The sequence below is a fragment of the Scyliorhinus canicula genome, chromosome 15 (genome assembly GCF_902713615.1).
Source record: "Scyliorhinus canicula chromosome 15, sScyCan1.1, whole genome shotgun sequence".
Classification (NCBI taxonomy): Eukaryota; Metazoa; Chordata; class Chondrichthyes; order Carcharhiniformes; family Scyliorhinidae; genus Scyliorhinus; species Scyliorhinus canicula.
Genome location: NC_052160.1, coordinates 86,227,889 through 86,248,983, shown reverse-complemented (window position 1 = coordinate 86,248,983; position 21,095 = coordinate 86,227,889). Strand labels below are relative to the sequence as shown.

The window sequence follows — 21,095 nt, the reverse complement described above, 5'->3', positions numbered from 1 at the left end:
GCTCCCATGTTGGAGAATTACAAGTGGCTTTGTGATCGGATTGAACAAAAGTACCTGACCTTAAAGAAAGATGCCGAGGCATAGAGAAATGGATGCATTGTGCAGAGAACCTCTTGTCCAAAGAGACTGTCAATCAAGAGGGATTCCAGTTACAAGAAGGCAAAGAACTAAAATGAACTGTATTATTATCAATATTTGCCTGTTTTGTTTAACAAATATATGTTTATTGTCAATTGTTATTTTTTGGCATGTGAAAACATGAAATCTTTGAAGTTGATGGTTTATTTTTTTTTCTTGGGGGGAGGTGTCATGAGGGTGCCCTTTAAGAAATGTTTTTGTCTTATTACATGGCTTCAGTGATGTCATTGTTTGGGTGGAGCTGGGTTGTGGCTCTGTGAGTTTTTACTTTTGATTTGATTTATTATTGTCACATGTATTAATATACAGTGAAAAGTATATTTTCTTGCATGCTGTACAAACAATGCATACCGTACATAGGGAAGGAAGGGGAGACTGCAGAATATAATGTTACAGTTATAGCAAGGTGTAGAGAAAAGATCAACTTAATACGAGGCAGGTCCATTCAAAAGTCTGATGGCAGTTTGGAAGAAGCTGTCCTTGAGTCGGTTGGTACGTGACCCCTGACAGATGAAAATGGAAGAGAGTATTTCCGGGGTGCGTGGAGTCCTTAATTATGCTGGCTGCCTTTCTGAGGAAGTGGAATTATAGATAAAGTCAATGGATGGGAGGCTGGTTTGCGTGATGGACTGGGCTACATTCACAACCTTTTGTACTTTCCTGCGGTCTTGGGCAGAGCAGGCTCCATACAAAGCTGTGATTCAACCAGAAAGAATGCTTTCTATGGTGTATCTGTGGAAGTTGGTGAGGGTCGTAGCTGACATGTCAAATTTCCTCAGTCTTCTGAGAAAGTAGAATCGTTGGTGGGCTTTCTTAACTATAGTGTCGGCATGGGGGGACCAGGACAGGCTGTTGGTCATCTGTACACCTAAAAACTTGAAGCTCTCGATCCTTTCTACTTTGTTCCCATTGATGTAGACAGGGCATTTTCTCCACTACGCTTCCTGAACTCGATGACAATCTCCTTTGTTTTGTGGACATTGAGGGAGACATTATTGTTGTCGCACCAGTTCACCAGATTCTCTACCTCATTCCTGTACTCTGTCTCGTCATTGTTTAAAATCCGACACACCACGGTGGTGTCATCAGCAAATTTGAAAATCGAGTTGGAGGGGAATTTGGCCACACAGTCATAGGTGTATAAGGAGTATAGTAGGGGACTGAGGACACAGCCTTGTGGGGCACCGGTGTTGAGGATGATCGTGGAGGAGGTGTTGTTGCCTATCTTTTCTGATTGTGGCCTGTTGGTTAGAAAGTTCAGGATCCAGTCGCAGAGGGAGGAACTGAGGCCAAGGCTACAGAGTTTGGAGATGAGTTTTGTAGGAATGATGGTGTTGAAGGCTGAGCTATAGTCGATAAATAGGAGTCTGACGTAGGTGTCTTTGTTATCTAGGTGTTCCAGGGTAGAGTGAAAGGCCATGGAGATGGCACCTGCTGTGGACCTGTTGCAGCGGTAGGCGAACTGTAGTGGATCAAGGCAATCCGGGAGGCTGGAGTTGATTCGTGTCATGACTAACCTTTCGAAGCACTTCATGATGATGGATATCAGAGCTACTGGATGATAGTCATTAAGGCACGCTGCTTGAATTGTTGTTGGTACAGGGATGATGGTTGTCTTCTTGAAGCAGAAAGGGGCCTCAGATTGTTGCAAAGAGAGGTTGAAGATGTCTGCGAATACCCCCGCCAGCTGATCCACGCAAGAACTGAGTGCTCATCCGGTAACCCCGTCCGGGCCAGTAGCTTTCCGTGGGTTGACCTTCGGGAAGGCTACTCTGACGTCTGCAGTGGTGATCGCAGATACAAGTTCATTCTTGGCTTCTGGGGTGGAGGACTCGCTCTCACTGACCTCTTGCTCAAAGCGGGCATAGAATGCTATGAGCTCATCAGGGAGCGCATTGTCTGAGATTTGGAGCTGGTTTGTGGCTCTGTGAGTTTTTACTTTTGTTTTCACATTTGGCTGCTGTAGACTCAGGCAGAGAAGTATTTTGGGTTGTCTCTCTATTTTCAATTTTAAAGAGTTATTCAAAGGAAGAAACCCAATGATTGTAGTTACCTGCTGTTTTTGGTAAAAAGGGGTGTTTGGTTTATGGGATCTTGCTATTGAATTGGAACAGTTAAGGGGGAATTTATTAAGAGTTATACATACATTATTGTCGCTGCGCGGGGTCTTCATGATTGTAGTTGATAATAAATCTTACTGTGAGTTTTTATACAAATGTTAATTAAATTCTTAGAATAAAACTTGTTTTTTTGATTAAAAGCACCTAAGAAGTCTGTCGAATAACACCTGAAAGGCAGGCTCTTGGGCTCATGGTAACCAAAATCAATTAAAACAGTTATAGATCAAAGGAACGCCACAATATACTTGAGAGTTTTAAAAATTCTCGCCCATAACAATACTTACAAAAACCACAATGGTCTTTGTTTGATGAAGCAGGCAAAGGGACAGAATTGTGACTGCACTCCAGCAGGAGAGAGAGAGTGAGTGCTCATTCTGCCAATCTGCTCCTCTTTTATACATAACTCTTTCTATTCTGTTTATGGCCTTTTCTGTGTCTTTCCCCTACTGGGCAATTTCCTATAGCCAAATGGCCAGGATTGTGGCTTATCAACAAGATGGGATTTAATGATCTCAGTGTCTGCTTGAATGTCAGGTGTCTGAGATATATGGTCTGACAAGAGGTTGTTAGAAGCACACCTCTACTTCTGTCTATTTTCAATGTGTCAAAATTCTTAGATATGTAGATGCTGGGCAGCACGGTGGCCTAGTGGTTAGCACAACCACCTCACGGCGCTGAGGTCCCAGGTTTGATCCCGGCTCTGGGTCACTGTCCGTGTGTAGTTTGCACATTCTCCCCGTGTCTGCGTGGGCTTCGCCCCCACAACCCAAAAATGTGCAGGGTAGGTGGATTGGCCATGCTAAATCGCCCCTTAATTGGAAAAAATAATTGGGTAATCTAAATTTATTTAAACAAAAAGAAGATATGTAGATGCTCAGGTAGCCACTATTCTAAATAGCATTATCTTAAGTGTCAAAAGTTATACAGCTGGGAAGGAAGTTTTCTTAATTGATTGGACTTGCGATCTTCAATATACCTTCCCATGTTCTAGCTTGTGGTTCTAACTGCAGGAAGATTTTTTGGGCTGTCAATTCAAGGATCGTTCTTATCCTGCATTTGTCTGGGTTGGCTTAATGATCCTCGGGACCAGCTAAAGTTTTTGAATCTGGTCGTGACTTTTGAAAGATCTTTCTGCTGAAGTGGTTTTATTCCACTTTGAATTAAAATACTTGATGTATTAATTTCTGTTGCTTAAACTTGTCTTTATTCTAAACCAAATTCTGTGGACAGTGTGGTCTCCATCACAAAGGCTTTCATTGTAAACTTCTTAAACTGATGGAAATTGTTATAAATTGTTGCTTGACATGTTTTTAGGTTTTCATGCTAACAAGCTTTTTAAAGAGAGCAATTTAGTTGGTGAAATAGAAGGCGTGCCTCAATTATTTTTGTGGTATGAAGGTGTGCCTTAACGTATAAAAGGTTGGGAACTACTGCTCCAGGTGAATTAGCAGCGTTTTTCAAACTTTTTTTTGTCTGAATCCACATTTGCCAACCGGCTGAACGTCAGGACCCGCGCCACATTCTCTTACCTTTAACGTGACAGGTAAGCCTGTTTGGTCCTCACGATCTCACTCCAATCAGAATTAGGCCTTGTCTCCTGCCGACCCAGCTTTGTTTCATTTCCAGCCAACAACATTCCATTGAATTACAGGCTTCTTCCACCGACATCTTCCAGGATCTGCTCCTGCCATCGTGTAAAAACCTGCCAAAGGGCTTTGACAAAGGGTCATCTGGACTTGAAATGTGAGCTCTTTTCTCTCCCTACAGATACTGTCAGACCTGCTGAGACTTTCCAGCATTTTGTCTTTGGTTTCACCTGCCAACTCACCTTGAACTTTATTTGTGTCTTGTATTTATTCTGCTCTTGCTTTTAATTGCGATTTTTGATTGTAAACATAATGTTTTGGAACACGTTTTGCAGCTTGGCCAGAGAGAGAGAAGGTGCAGTGAGCAGAAAGCATTTGGAACTTGGAAAGCGATAAAAGAACATAATTGTTCTATCCGGCACTGCTCACGTTTCTAAGAAATTATTGATCTGAGATCAGGAATGTCAGGGTTTGCTCTGCAGCTTCATGTAATACTTTAATTCTTCGTTCTGGGGCAGCATGGTGGCCTAGTGGTTAGCACAACTGCCTCACGGCGCCGAGGTCCCAGGTTCAATCCCGGCTCTGGGTCACTGTCCGTGTGGAGTTTGCACATTCTCCCCGTGTCTGCGTGGGTTTCACCCCCACAACCCAAAATGTGTAGAGTAGGTGGATTGGCCACGCTAAATTGCCCCTTAATTGGAAAAAATAATTGGGTAATCTAAATTTATAAAAAAAAAATAAAAAAATTCTTCGTTCTGTGGGATTTTATACAGGTTGTAACATGAAGTAACAACAGCAATAGGTGTGGAAACATTGACAATCTGTTGGGATTTCCCCTTGCTTGCTGGACTGTCTACCATGTTTACATCTCTCAATTATTTGTAAGATTAAAACAGGCTTTTTTTTGTGGGGGGTGGGGGGGTGTAATCTCTAAATTTTTTAAGTACATTTCAACAGTATGAAACATTTTGTGATACATCATCGCAGCAAACATTCCTGTGTGGGATCAATCTGTCAACAGTGACCAATTCTCAAAACAAAACCCACAACAGATGTCACACTGGTCGGCTTTTTATTTCCCCATGGCCAGGTCTCAGAAATGGCCAGTGTGTTGGGAGCAGAACCATGTGCAGGCAGGGGCTGCCTGCTATTGAATCAAGTGTCAACTTGTCGTGAATGCAATCAAGCTACATGATGGGAACTCACTGGTGAACAGCAGAGGTGACAAAATTCAACATTTATTGGAACGCAACTGAATCATACAAACCATATCATGGGGGAACGAAGCATTAAAATGGGGAAATAGCACAATTGCGACCTTGAGTGTGACTGAAGGACACGCTAACAGATGAATGCGCTACCCAATGACGCTGCAGAGTAAGCAAGTATTACTAAAACCAGAATAAAGCATGGGAAATTTAGGTGTGTGCATGGGAATAGTCTGGTCCCCTCCATTCCACATGCATTATTCTTGTGTCTGAATAAAGCTCGTAGTCGTTACAGTTGAAGTAATTGCTTTATTGTGTGAGTTCGTTCTCTCTCCAGCATTTATACTATATTTTACATCTGAGTTGTCTGTCTGTGTCCTGCTCACCAGCTGCAGTTCCTGTGAAGAGTGCCCCTCGACTTCCTGTTTTGTCTATTATACACATCTCTGGTGCTCCCTCTATTGGTTACTTAGTTGTAGTGTATTTACATTAACCCCTTGTGTATATACAGTGATGCATTTCACTACATCCCCCATTTTTCCTTTTTCATATTTTCTGTACTTTGTTAAAGAAAATTGCACAAGACAGGTAGATAAATGTGATATGTACAAGTTGTGTGATATTGATGACTATACAAAGCCAATTAATATTTATGAGTCCAATCTTAATATAAAATTTGTGAGTCCAACTTAATGAATTTATTCGGTTGAGTTTTGTTTCTTCTGTTGGTGGCTTGGTGATGTTGACATTGTAATTTCTTTGCGAATGTCGTCAGTAGTGTTCTTGTGTTTCAGTAACCAACAAGTCAGCACGAGGTGTTTGAATGGTCGAACCATTGATGTTGACTGACGTGGACTCTTTCCTATGATTGTGGTATCGATTTAGTGTGTCATCTGCCTTGAAAGCTGGTGTGCTTGTTTGTTCTGGAGCAAATGTGAAATTGTGAGATTTGTTGTCATGCCATGGTATGTTTGTGCCCTTGTCATTGTTTTGGAGTGTGCTGTTGCATTGTCCATCATGTGCAGAGTTATACCATGTTGTACAGGTTGTTGTTTCATTGTTGTTGTTTCTGTCATTTCTGCCTTTGTTGTTTTCGTTGTTCTTGTTGTTTTTGTTATGCTTGTTGTTGCTGTTGTTGTCTGTGTTGTGCTTCTTGTTGTTGTTTTTGTTGTTGTTTTTGTAGTTTTTGTTCTTGTGCTTGTAGTTTTTGTTCTTGTTTCTGTTGTGCTTCTTGTGGTTTTTGTTGTTCTTGTTGAGCTCAATGACTGTTCCATGTGGATAATTTGAGTCATTCTCAAAGTTATTGGTGTCAATGTCCTTTGTGGTATCTAATGTTTCATTGAGTGTTTCTTCTTGAGGATTGTGAGAATGATCTGATGTTGCATTGATCTTGGTGACATCAGTCATTTGTAGTTGATTTGATTCCTCTTTGATTCCTTGGTGCTCCTCTTCTGGAGTCAATTCTGGCTGACCTTCTTCATCTGTGATCTCTTGGTGCTCCTCTTCGGGAGTCCACATTGTCAAGATTTCAGTTTCTTGTCAGTTGTCAAGAGAGATGAGGTTTAATTGATGCGGTCTCACTAGTATCATGAGTGGTTGTGCTTGATTGTCAAGTTCTTCTGTACAGACGAGCTGAGATCTGTCAGTCTCACTGTGATCTTGTGCATCTTGTCTGGGAACTGTGATTTCTTCGTCACTTGTCTCACATACAGTGTGCAGACTTACACTGTCTTCTTGTTTTTCACGTGAGCTTGGCAGACTTTCATAGTCTGCTTATGGTTGCTCAGATACGGTGGATAGACTTTCATGGTCTTGTTCATGCATGAATTTCACAATGGTATCTTTAGTTGCTTCCATTTTGGAGTCTGTCAACGAGCTGTCTGTGGAGGCTTGCATCACTCTCTGTGTGGAGTCTTTCAGCGCTCTCTCTGTGGAGTCATGCAGTGTTTTTCCTATGGAGTCGATCTGTGCTCTCTCACGGAGTTGGTCAGTACTCACTGTGTGGCATTGTTTTCTTCTTCGGTATTTGACAGGCTGCTGTCATCCAATGTATCGATGATCTGCCATTGCATCATGGTATTGGATTCATCTACCATGAATAGAGTCGTGTTGAGCTTTTCAACCATGTTGCTGATGTTTTTATGATCATAACCAAATAACTCAGCCGTGTCTGAGTAGTATTATTCGATGAACAAATCATCTTTATTTGTTTCAGATTTGTCCTCTTCATGGTCATGAACAATCATCTTCTTTGGTTCAGATTTGTCATTGTGCTCTTCACTTTGGGTGGTGTAAATTGCTTGTTCCAGGTGCTGCAAAAGTTACTTTCAACTGCTGGTCGAGTTCAGGCAATGTTGTGCCTTATGAGGTTGAATATTTTGGTTTTGTGCCTTTAAGAGTCTTGCTTGTGATTTTTGGGCATTTCCCCTTTAAGTGGGCATGGTCTCGAGTCTTCTGATGTCATGACGCTCGTGAGGCAAAGCGTAGGATTTGATTGCGCATGCGCAAATCGGTTTCCTTTACTGTGCTTTTTCGTAAACTGCGCATGCGCGCCTTGCGCATACATAGATCCATCTTCAAACTGTGCGTCTTTTTGTTGAACTGCATATGCGCGGCTTGCGTATGCCCAGAGTCCATCTTTGAACAGTGTTTGATCTTCTTCTGATTGCGCATGCATAGCTTCCGCAGATGACCTGTGCCAAACGTCTTTTTTTTCAATTGCACATGCGCGGCTGCAGTTTCCTGCGCATGACAGAAGCAGATTTGCGTCTTTTGTTCCCTGGGACTTTAAAATGTGCTCAGATGCCATTTTAACGTGGATTTCAGTGTTTTTTCTTGGTAACAAGTTAATGTTATTTTTTTCTTTCGATCTGCACTTTTCAATCAGCGTTGAACCTTTCTGTTCTGATAATGATTGTTTTAGTTTCAACATCCTTCATTCCCTGTGCAATTTGGTCTACTGAGCATTGAATGTCTTAAAGCAGCATTGTTACTGGTGTTACAGTGATCTTCAATTTTTTGAATATTATTCTAATTTGGTATTGTCGTCACCTTTAAAGTAATTAAAGCAGCCATGTCCTGCTAATAGCAGTGCTACTTTAATTTCTTCTGAGGCCGTGCTCAAATCATTAGCTACGATACACACTTTGAACTTTTGTTTAAAAAATTTCCATCTATGACTTAAATTACCGGTTGTTTTCAGCTGCAGTGAAGTTCCAAAAAGTTTTATCGACTCAGCGAAGTCTCCCCATGTTAAATGTCCGGTACGGGTTTTCTTCTGTTTTTGATCTTTCTTTGTCTGCATCTTGTGTAATCTTCTAGTAAGCGTTCTGAAGTCTCTTGGTAGCATGTCTGTATAAAGCACATTGTCTTAAAGTTGAAGTAGATGCTTTATTGTGTGAGTTTGTTTTCTCTCCAGTCCTTATACTATATGTTACATCTCAGCTGTCTGTCTGTGTCCTGCTCACCAGCTGCCATTCCTATGAAGAGTACCCCTTGACTTCCTATTTTGTCATTATAAACATCTCTGGTGCTTCCTCTAGTGGTTAATTAGTTGTGGTGTATTTACATTGACCCCTTGTGTACATACAGTGATGCATATCACTACACCACAAACATCCATGTCACTGTGAGTAACTAACCACCAGCCTTTGCCATTCCAACCGTTTATTTGAGTTTCTTTTTCCAGATATTCCTATTGTCCTGAAGCCAATATTATGCTTTATTCTCTGATGTGCAGTAACTAAAGTGCGGTCAGTTACTAACTTCAGTCAATTTCTCCAATCAGTTCAGAATCAATCTTTCAGAGTCAGGAAGATGGGAAAGGTGCCTTGACTGTCTCTGACCAGTTAGCTGTTCACGCTTTATTGACATTTCTTCCCATTCCCCAAAGCTCTTCTCAAGACTCATAAAACTGCAGACTGTGTTTTCTGCGTTGTTCCGTTTCCATTTTACCCGCCCCAAAAAAGGCAATATTTTACAAAACACTGTGCGCTCTTCCGCCTTACCTAATGTCCAGGGATGTGGGAATTTAGTTAAGCGGAGAGCATACGGCTGGGATTATTCCCTTTACATTTTCCCTATGTTCCTCGTGGAAAAATAGCCAATTAAACCTGCAGTTACTTGTTGAAAAGTCAGTGACTTGAACAGATTTCTTGCCCATTCCCCTAAATATAGCCACCGCTTAACATGAAAGTTGCTTAAAAATTAGAATGTGCTCAGTATGAGAATTATTATAAACAGCAGATTAGCTGTGAGGGCTGTAGCATCCGTTGTTTGAACAGCCTTGCATTGTAATACTCTAGAATCGTGCTTTCAGGAGAAAAGTGCAGATCCAACATTGTGTTTGGAAATGGTGTCAACACCAGAATCCCATGTTATCTGGCAGGCAGATGTTGGCAGAAGTAATGCTTGCTCTATCAGAAATGAAGGGCAGGAGGGTACGAGATCCCTATACAAAGAATACAAATTCCATCCATTGCAAGCTAATCCAGACAGTGGCGGGAAACATCGCGACCCATAGCTCCACGACCATTCTTACACCGTTCCAGCGACCCACCCGCCGGGTCACGACCTACACTTTGAAATCCCTGGGTGGGATTCTGTCAGCCCAGGCCAGGTCGGAGAATCACCGGGACAGGCGTGACTCGTGTGAAGCCGCCCTGATGCCGGTCCGCTGATTCTCCGGAGAGCAGAGAATCGGCGCCGGCGCAGTCAGCGCCGCGCCGGTCGTCACCCCCTCCCAGCGATTCTTCACCTGGGATGGGCTGGGCGGCCACGCAAAAAAGTCCGAGTCTTGCCGGCTCCATTTCTCATCTGGTCTACCGGCGGGACCTCGGCATGCATGCATCCGGGGGTGGCCTGGTTGGGGAGGGGGTTCCGACCCTGGGAGATGACCTCCGCTATGGCCTGGCCCGCGATCGGAGCCTACCGATCAGCGGGCCAGCCTCTCAGGCTGGGGCCCTCTTTTGTTCATCGCGTTGGGGCCGGCGGGGAGGTGGAAGCCGCTGCTCCTGAGCACATTGCTGCCGGTACCATTGCGCATGCGCGCATTTGCAGCTGGCCCCACTGTGCGTGAGCAGACCCACGGCACCCATCTGATGCTGGCATCGGCAGCTGGTGCAGCGTGGGTCGCTCCAGTGCCGTGCTGGCTCCCTGTAGAAGTCAGATTTGCTGCTCCTGGGGCCATGTTGATGCCGTCAAGAAACGCAACGGCGTTTAGGATGGCGTCAACATTTAGCCTCAAGATCAGAGAATCACGCTCCCTGTATTCATCAATATCACTGTAGATGGCATAGCAGTTTCACTGGTGTGGTCAGATCTCAATTAATGATCAGTCAGAACGCCATCGTATGCCTTGTGTCTTCCTTTTCTCACTGGGAGTTGAATGTATGGACATTGAGGGAGTTCACACTGAGGGTCTATGAGTGTAGGCAGCAGGTGGGGACTGCCACAGCAATGTGAATATTCTCTTTGGCGCAGTCAAGTTAACATTAATGTCAGATCTCAAGGTAATGTTCTGATTCCAAATGCATTCTGAATCAACGCTGAAACAAACTGCACATTTTGCACAGGCTGGATGCTCCCGACTCATTCCAATTCTTTCCATTGAGAATGACAGGAATTTTGATAGGATGTTTTATTCCAACCCTCAATTTACTGCCTCGCATTCTTTGTTCCACAGATGGAAAATTCTGGAATTGACGTGGCTGCAGCCACCAAGAACCTACTCTCTTTATACGGCAAAATGGAAGTGGAAGAACAAGTGAACGTGTATGACTCTTGGGCTCAGGACTATGAACAGGTAGAACATTCCCGCTCTCATTTTACCATCCGTTCAGAGTGGATCACGGAGTTCACCTGACCCACAACTTTTGATAGATTGTGGAGTGGGGAGCACACAGCCCACTCTACAGGGATGGTACAGCAGAAATGGAAAATATTTTTTGTAACAAACAATGTTTATACTATGAACTCCAGTTAACCTTTTTAATACATACAGCGAACATCTTAGCAACCATCAATTCAAATATAACCCCCAAAAAAATACAACACCAAGTAATCCTTACGCTTTCCTTTTAACATCCAAAAGACGTAAAACACCTTTTACCAGAAGCACATCAGGTTAAAGTCACTACTGTTATTAGTTTTAAATCACCAGGATCAATTTACAGTCTTTAGATTACAGAGACAGACTCTAATACTGGCTGTGACTGCAGCTATCCAGCTCTGAAAAGAAAACTAAACCACACCATGCAGCAAAAAGCCTAAAACAAAAGTAAAATAGAGATGGAGAGCCCAGCTCCTCTCTGACATCGCTGCAGTAATAAACACCCATTTTATAAAGGTACTCTCACTACAGATATTTATATACACATCCATTTACAAACAACCATTCCTTAAAGGTACTCTCAACATGACACCTCCACCCAAGTAAAAAGTAAACCATCAACTTCAAGATGGTTTCATTTTTCACCTTTTCACTATCCTTTAAGAAATGCACACAGAAAATATACTTTTTGTTTCAAAAACCAACACACGCAAACAGGTATAATAATATAGTCCATTTTTCTTTGCGTTTGTCTTCCTCCAACTGAAATCCTTCTCAATTGACAGTCTCTTTGAACACGAAGGCCTCTGCACGATCCATCCATTCCTCTGCACCTCAGCATTTCTCTTTAAAGTCAGATACTTTAGTTCAACCTGATCACAGAGTCCCTTGTAATTCTCCAACACAGGAGTATTAGTCATCACAGCTTTCAGGCAGTCACATGCCTGCTGACACTCCGCTGTCCACTGAAATTTTCAATGTTTCTTCAGCACGTCCATTTTCGATCAAATCCACTCATGCCAGGAAATCGCACTATTTCCCTTTGACTCGAGGGTATCAAAAACTCCTCAAGGAAAGTGACTTGGGCTTTTCAAATTCACTTTTGGCTAGGTTTACCACCAAACCCGCCTCCTTAAGTCGATCAAATAACTCCATCAGATGTTTCACATGTTCTTTCCATGTCTGGCTGAACATTACCAGATCGTCGATGTATACCGCACAATTGGATAATCCTGAATCAACTTTGTTAGTTACGTTGAAATGTGGCTGGGGCGTTTTTCATGCCAAATGGCAAAACTTTGCATTGGTATATATCATCTGGAGTGACAAAAGCTGAAATCTCCTTCGCTCTTTCGGATAAAGGTAATATTTAAGTAAATCCAGTTTGGAAATAAGAGCTAATTGTCCCACTTTCTCAATGCAATCCTCCGAATGTGGGATAGGATAAGAGTCCGTTCTTGTGACTGCATTAACCTTTCTATAGTCTACACACAACCAATGGGTACCGTCTGGTTTAGGTACCAGCACTATGGGTGAGCTCCATTGGCTGCAACACACTTCAATTGTGCCATTTTTAAGTATACTCTCAATCTCAGCAGGGGATGGTTTAGCACACTTGGCAAAATTGCTGGTTTTAAAGCAGACCAAGGCAGGCCAGCGGCACGGTTCAATTCCCATACCAGCCTCCCCGAACAGGCGCCGGAATGTGGCGACTAGGGGCTTTTCACAGTAACTTCATTGAAGCCTACTCATGACAATAAGCGATTTTCATTCATTTTCATTCAATCTCTTTGTTAACCTGTGCCAATTTTCAAGGGTTACGTCTGAATGGATGTTGTTTGATTGGAACAGCATTTCCCACATCAACATCATGTATAGCCATTTTAGTACTTCCCAATTTATCTCCACAAACTTGCCCATGTGATATCAATAACTCTTTCAGGTCAGTTTGTTTTTCCTCTGGAAGGAAACACAACAATTTATCCCACTTTTTAAGAACATCCTCATTTTCCAATTTAATTTGAGATGTGTCAAATTCAGTCATCTGGATTTGGTTCATCACTTTGAATGAGAATCATTAAAACCTCCTCCTTTTGCTCTCCTTCCCTTTCAAAGTACCTTTTAAGCATATACACATGACACACTCGGTGAGTCTTCCATCTATCTGGTGTTTTTAACCACATAATGCACCTCACTTAATTTCCTTTCAATCTGATAAGGTCCACACAACCTAGCTTTTAAAGGCTTACCTACCACTGGTAACATTGTTAAAACTTTATCTCCACTGGCAAAAATACGAACTTTGGATTTCTTGTCCGCTACCCTTTTCATCACATTTTGTGCAACTTTTAAATGTTGTCTAGCCAATTCACCTGCTCTATTTAATCGTTCCCTGAAATTTGACATGTAATCCAATAATGTAATTTCCGATTTCTCACTCACCAATATTTCCTTAATCAATTTAAGTGGTCCTCTTAACTCATGACCAAAAATTAGTTCAAAAGGACTAAATTTGGTTGATTCATAGAACATAGAACATAGAACAGTACAGCACAGAACAGGCCCTTCGGCCCTCAATGTTGTGCCGAGCCATGATCACCCTACTCAAACCCACGTATCCACCCTATACCCGCAACCCAACAACCCCACCTTAACATTACTTTTTAGGACACTACGGGCAATTTAGCATGGCCAATCCACCTAACCCGCACATCTTTGGACTGTGGGAGGAAACCGGAGCACCCGGAGGAAACCCATGCACACAGGGGGAGGACGTGCAGACTCCACACAGACAGTGACCCAGCCGGGAATCGAACCTGGGACCCTGGAGCTGTGAAGCATTTATGCTAACCACCATGCTACCCTGCTGCCCCGAATTCATAGGTGCATCCCTAATTGCAAACAGTAAAAATGGAATTCATTTATTCCAAACCTCTAGATAATCTTGACAATAAGCCCTCAACATTGTCTTTAATGTCTGATGCCACCTTTCTAATGCCCCCTGTGATTCTGGATGGTATGCAGTTGATTTAAATTGTCTGATTCCTAAGCTATCCATAACTTCTTTGAATAACATTGAGGTACAATTCGATCCTTGATCCGGTTGTATTTATGTGGGTAGTCCATATCTAGTAAAGAATTTAAGCAACTCCTTCACAATCTTTTTAGCTGTAATATTAAATACTGGAATGGTCTCTGGAAACTTAGAAGACACATCCATTATAGTCAAAAGATATTGATTACACTTTTTGTTTCAGGAAGCGGTCCTACGCAATCAATTAGGACCCTTGTAAAAGGTTCTTCAAATGCTGGAATGGGTATTAAGGGCGTTGGTTTTATCACTGCTTGAGGATTCCCTATCACTTGACATGTGTCACATGATCGACAAAATTTAACTACATCTTTATGTAGTCCAGGCCAATTAAAATGTTTCTGGATTTTAGCTTGAGTTTTCCTTATTCCCAAATGACCTTCCACTGGTACCTCATACACAACTGGCAACACCTCCTTTCTATACCCTACCGGCAATACTACTTGATGAACATCTGCCCACTTTTCATCTGTCTGCATGTGTAAAAGTCTCCATTTTCTCATTGAAACATTACTTTTATGGTAATAACACGTGGGTATACACGCAGATTCCTCTTCCGTGTACGTTTTCTGATTCATCCGTTTTATTTCTATATCTTTCTGTTGCAACTCTGCCAATTTTCCTGAACTAAAAATATCTGCCTTGCCATCCAGCTGTTCTTGTTCTTTTTCAATCATCTGATCAAAAATCGTTTCTGATAATTGCATATCAACTTAATCTTCACTGTTTGATTTCTCCTCTGGTCTTCACCTGTGACTTTGCGACCTTGTTACCACACAATCCAGAAATATCCCAAGATATTCGTCCTTCAACACTTCAGCTGTCTGATTTTCCACTGGCTTATTCACCACAGTAGGCATCACTCCCACCTCCGATCCAGCTATATCATTACCCAAGATAAAATGTAAGAAGTCTTACAACACCAGGTTAAAGTCCAATAGGTTTGTTTCAAACACGAGCTTTCGGAGCGCAGCTCCTTCCTCACCTGAGGAATGAGCTGCGCTCCGAAAGCTCGTGTTTGAAACAAACCTATTGGACTTTAACCTGGTGTTGTAAGACTTCTTACTGTGCTCACCCCAGCCCAACGCCGGCATCTCCACATCAAAGATAAACTGTATTACTGGACAAGATAGTTTCTCTATTACTCTTACTAACACTTCACCACTCTTCACTGGACTTCCAACCTTACCTTATACAATGGAACACCAGTCCTCTCACCCTGAATTCCACATATCACCACCTTTTCTGGCAACATTCTTCCCAAACTACATAATTCCTCATCTCTTACCATTAAAGATTGACTAGCCCCTGTATCTCTTAAAATTGTGACTTCTTTACCTACTCCTCCTGATACACATGAGTAAACTTTACCCACATTAGTAAATTCTTTAAAGAGATCTGGCACCTTCTTATCGATCGCCTCTTGATCAGGCTGTACAATCTTTTGCACCTCCTTCGCTTCACTTGGGATTTCCTATACCACTTTAACGAACCCTGTCTTATCCTGTTTTACCACATCAGCCTTCCCAGTGCTTTTCTTCAACCACCAACACTGTTACTTTACATGGCCTAGATTATTACAGTGAAAACATTTGAAGTTTTTCATTTCTTTTCCACCCTGCTGGATTTCGTTTTTAATCTCATGTACACTCTCCTTATTATCTCCCATTAGATCACCTTTACCTTTACCACTTGAGTATTTCTCATGACCCCAATTTCTATCCCTCACAGGCTGAAACTGATGTCGGAAACCAAACTTTGATTCATGAACTAATTCATAGTCATCTGCCATTTCTGCTGCTAATCTCACAGTTTTAACCCTCTGCTCTTCCACATGAGTTCTCACTACATCAGGAATTGAATTTTTCAATTCCTCCAAAAGTATAATTTCCCTGCGAGCTTCATACGTTTGGTCTATTTTCAAAGCCCTTATCCACCTATCAAAATTACTCTGTTTGATCCTTTCAAACTCCATGTATGTTTGACCATATTCTTTCTTTAAATTTCGAAACCTTTGTCTGGAGGCTTCAGACATTAGTTCATATGCACCTAAGGTGGATTTTGTCACCTCCTCATATGCCCCAGATACCTCCTCCAGTCATGATGCAAACACATCACTAGCCCTACGTACCAGCTTTGTTTGAATCAGTAATACCCACATGTTATTGGCCATTTCATTTGTTTAGCTACCTTCTCAAATGAACCGAAAAAGGCTTCTACCTTTTTCTCATCAAACCTTAGCAATGCTTGGACATATTTAAATAGATTCCCACCAAGCCTTCGACTATGAAGCTCTTTCTCACTATCCTCATCACTTTACATTTCCCTTCATGTCTGTCAATTTTAACTGACTGTCATGTTTCATGGCCATTTTCTGAAGTTCAAACTCTCTCTCTTTATCGTTTTCCCTGATCAGTATCTCCCTTTCTCTTTCTTTTTTTTCTGCTGGGGCTATTTATTCTGTTTTCCTTTCTTCTCTCTCTCTTCCTTCTCTCTTTCTCTCTCCCTTTCTTTTTTCTCCCCCTCTTTTTCGTATTCAAGCTGCTTTAATTCTTTCTCATGTTCCATTTGTTTAACTTGTAACTGAATTTTTGCCATTTCCAATGTGTCAAACTGTATCTCAGGTAACTTTAAATGCTTAGCCACCACCATAATTACCTCACTGTTATTGGGAGAGGCATTTTCAGAATCCCGAAATGTATCGTGGAGTCCAACCAACCTCCCCCTTTAATGGACTGTTGCTTTTGAAGCACACAGTGTGGTATTGCAATTATTGACGCGTGGGTTTTTAAACACAAAACAATGTTTATTCCATGAATTCAACTTAAACTTTTAAATAAACATTGGATCACTTAACACCCCTAACTTCAAAGATAACCCCGAAAATAATACAACACTAAATAATCCCTCAGAATGTTCCTTCAAACCACCAAAAGACTTAACACCTTTAAACAGAAACACATCAGGTAAAAGATATTACTATTATGAGTTTAAATCACCCAAATGATTCTGAGATAGTCTTTCATGGCAGAGATCACAGCAGATCCAGACACACCCAAGCTCTTTTCCTCAAAAACTGGCTTTCTCCTTTCAAACAGCTCACAGCAAACTAGCCAGAAACTTTTCTGCTGCTTTCTCTCAAACTGAAACTAAAAGCAGAAGTGAGCTCAGCTCCCCCAACCCTCTGACATCACTTCAGTAATATGAGCTGCTCCATTTCTTAAAGATACATTGCTTAAACATCCATTCCTTAAAGGTCCTCTCACATGACACCTCCCCCCATGAAACAAAATCTATCAATTTCAAGATGGTTTCATTTTTCACTTTTGCGCCATCCACTAAGAAATGTACAAAGTAAATATACTTCTTTGTTTCACAAAAAAAAACAACACACGCAAACAGGTATAATAATATAGTCCAACTTTCCAGTTCATCTTCCTCCAACCGAAATCCTTCTTGATTGACAGTCTCTTTGAACAAGAAAGTCAATGCACAATCCATCCATTCCTCTACGCCTCGGCAATTCTCTTTAAACTTAGATACTTCAGTTCAATCTGATCTCAGAGTCCCTTGCAATTCCCCAATACAGGAGCATCGGGTATCACAGCTTTCAGGCAGTCGCTGTCCATTAAAATTTTTGATGTTTCTTTAGCAAGTCAATCAGTGGAGTAATTACGCCACAAAACGTTTGCACAAAGGTTCGATCAAATCCACTTATGCAGAGAAATCACATTATTTCCCTTCATCTTGTGGGTATCGGAAACTCCTCAAGGAAAGTGATACGGGCTTCTGAAAATTCACTTTTTAGCAAGGTTCATCACCAAACACGCCTCCTGAAGTCGATCGAAGTACTCCATTCGATGTTTTAAATGTTCTTTCCATGTCTGGAAACGTTGGAAATAAAAACAGATTGTCCCACTTTCTCAATGCAATCCTTCAAACGTGGGATAGGGTAAGAGTCCATTCTTGTCACTGCATTCACCTTTCGATCATCCACACACAACCATTGGGTACTTTCTGGTTTTGGTACCATCACTATGGATGAGCTCCATTGCCTGCAACACACTTCAATTATGCCATTTTTCAGCATACTCTCAATCTCTCTGTTAACCTATGCCAATTTTAAAGGATTAAGTCTATATGGATGTTGTTTGATAGGAACAGCATTTCCCACATCTACATCATGTATAGCCATTTTCGGATTTCCCAATTTATCTCTACAAACTTGCCCATGTGATATCAAGAACTCGTTCAGGTCAGTTCGTTTTTCCTCTGGAAGGTAACTTAACAATTCATCCCAATTTTTAAGAACATCCTCATTTTCCAATTTAATTTGAGGTGTGTCAAATTCACAGTCATCTGGATTTGGTTTGTCCCTTTGAATTAGAATCATTAAAACTTCCTTTTTCTCTCCTTCCCTTTCAAAGTACCTTTTAAGCATATTCGCCTGACACACTCGGTGAGTCTTCCTTCTATCTGGTGTTTTTACCACATAATGCACCTCACTTAATTTCCTTTCAATCTGATAAGGTCCACAAAACCTAGCTTTTAAACGCTCACCTACCACTGGTAACAACACTAAAACTTTATCCCCACTGACAAAACTACGAACTTTGGATTTCATGTCCGCTACCCGTTTCATCACATTTTGGGCAACTCTCAAATGTTGTCTCGGCAATTCACCTGCTCTATTGAATCATTCCCTAAAATTTGACACGCAATCCAACAGTGTAATTTCCGATTTCTCACTCACCAATTTTTCCTTAATCAATTTAAGTGGTCCTCTTACCTCATGACCAAAAATTAGTTCAAAAGGACTAAATTTGGTAGACTGATTAGGTGCATCCCTAATTGCAAACAATACAAATGGAATTCCTTTATCCCAATCCTCTGGTTAATCTTGACAATATGCGCTCAACATTGTCTTTCATGTCTGATGCCACCTTTCCAACGCTCCCTGCAATTCTGGATGATACGCAGTTGATTTAAATTGTTTTATTCCTGAGCTATCCATAACTTCTTTGAATAACTTTGAAGTAAAATTCGATCCTTGATCCAATTGAATTTCTGTGGGTAGTCCATATCTCGTAAAGAATTTAAGTAACTCCTCCACAATCCTTTTAGCTGTAATATTACGGACTGGAATGGCCTCTGGAAACCTAGCAGACACATCCATTGTAGTCAAAAGTTAAATTCCCACTTTTTATTTTATGAAGCGGTCCTGCACAATCGATTAGGACTCTTGTAAAAGGTTCCTCAAATGCAGGAATGGGTATTAAGGGCGCTGGTTTTATCACTGCTTGAGTTTTCCTATCACTTGATGTGTGTGACATGATTGACAAAATTTAACTACATCTTTATGTAGTCCAGGCCAATAAAAATGTCTCTGGATTTTAGCTTGAGTTTTCCTTATTCCCAAATGACCTTCCACTGGTACCTCATGCACAACTGGCAACACTTTCTTTCTATACCCTACCGGCATACTACTTGATGAACATCTGCCCACTTTTCATCCGTCTGCATGTGTAAAAGTCTCCATTTTCTCATTAAAACATTACTTTTACGGTAATAACACGCGGGTATACACGCAGATTCCTCTTCCGTGTACGTTCTCTGATACATCCGTTTTGTTTCTATCTCTTTCTGTTGCATCTCTGCCAATTTTCCTGAACGAAAAATATCCACCTCATCCTCCACCTGTTCTTGTTCTTTTTCAACCATCTGATCAAAAAATCGTTTCTGATAATTGCACTTCAACTTCATCTTCACTCTTTGATTTCTCCTCTTGTCTTAACCTGTGACTTTGCGGCTGGATTACTACACAATCCGGAAAAATCCCAGGATATTCGTCCTTCAACCCTTCAGTTGTCTGATTTTCCACTGGCTTATCAACCACAGTAGGCATCACTCCCACCTGCGAGCCAGCTATATCATTACACAAGATAAATTGTATTCCTGGACAAGATAGTTTCTCTATTACTCCTACTTCCACTACACCACTCTTCACTGGACTTCCAACCTTACCTTATACAATGGAACACCAGTCCTCTCACCCTGAATTCCACATATCACCACCTTTTCTGGCAATATTCTTCCCAACCTACATAATTCCTCATCTCTTACCATTAAAGATTGACTAGACCCTGTTTCTCTTAAAATTGTGACTTCTTTACCTGCTCCTCCTGATACACATGAGTAAACTTTACCCACACAAGTAAATTCTTTAAAGATATCTGGCACCTTCTTAACAATTTCTTCTTGAGCAGTCTGCACCTCCTTCGCTTCCCTTGGGCTTTCCTTTACCACTCGAACAAATCCCACTGTCTTATCCTGTTTTACCACATGAGCCTGCCCAGTGCATTTCTTCAACCACCAATACTGTGACTTTACATGGCCTAGTTTATTACAGTGAAAACATTTGAAACTTTTCATCTCTTTTCCACCCTCCTGGATTTATTTTTTAATCTGAGGTACACTCTCTTTATTGTCTCCCATCAGATCACCTTTACCATTACCACTTGAGTATTTCTCATGTCCCCAGTTTCTGTCCCTCACCGGCTGAAACTGATGTCGGAAACCAACCTTTGATTTATGAACTAATTCATAATCATCTGCCGTTTCTGCTGCTACCCTTGTAGTTTTAACCCTCTGCTCTTCCACATGAGTTCTCACTACATCAGGAATTGAATTTTAAACTCCTTCAAAAGTATAATTTCTCTGAGAGCTTCATACGTTTGGTCTATTTTCAAAGCCCTTATCCACCTATCAAAATTACTCTGTCTGAGCCTTTCAAACTCCATGTATGTTTGACCAAATTCTTTCTTTATATTTCTAAACCTTTGTCTGTAAGCTTCAGGCACTAGCTCATCTGCACTTATGATGGATTTCTTCACCTCCTCATACGTTCCAGATACCTCCTCCGGTCGTGATGGACGCACTTCACTCGCTCTACCTATCAGCTTTGTTTGAATCAGTAATACCCACATGTCCTGTGGCCATTTCATTTGCTTAGCTACCTTCTCAAATGAAATGAAAAAGGCTTCCACTTCCTTCGCGTCAAGCCTTGGCAATGCTTGGACATATTTAAATAGATTCCCACCAAGCCTTTGAATATGACGCTCT

The 21,095-nt window shown here is 41.4% G+C and overlaps 1 protein-coding gene across 4 annotated transcripts in view; it reads left to right on the top strand.

The window, feature by feature from the left end:
• Nucleotides 1–3,626: 3,626 nt before the first annotated feature.
• Nucleotides 3,627–21,095, top strand: part of LOC119979040 (methyltransferase-like protein 27) — a 39,405-nt gene continuing 21,936 nt past the window's right edge. Inside the window, exons 1-3 of one of the 4 annotated variants that reach the window (XM_038821017.1) lie at nt 3,684–3,801; nt 3,910–4,001; nt 10,736–10,855. In XM_038821017.1, the coding sequence (XP_038676945.1) occupies nt 10,736–10,855 (120 nt within the window). In that variant the 5' untranslated portion in view covers nt 3,684–3,801; nt 3,910–4,001. Of the gene's footprint in view, nt 3,802–3,884; nt 4,002–10,389; nt 10,563–10,735; nt 10,856–21,095 lie in introns of those variants that run through there. The other 3 variants (XM_038821018.1, XM_038821016.1, XM_038821015.1) reach the window with 3 other exon arrangements.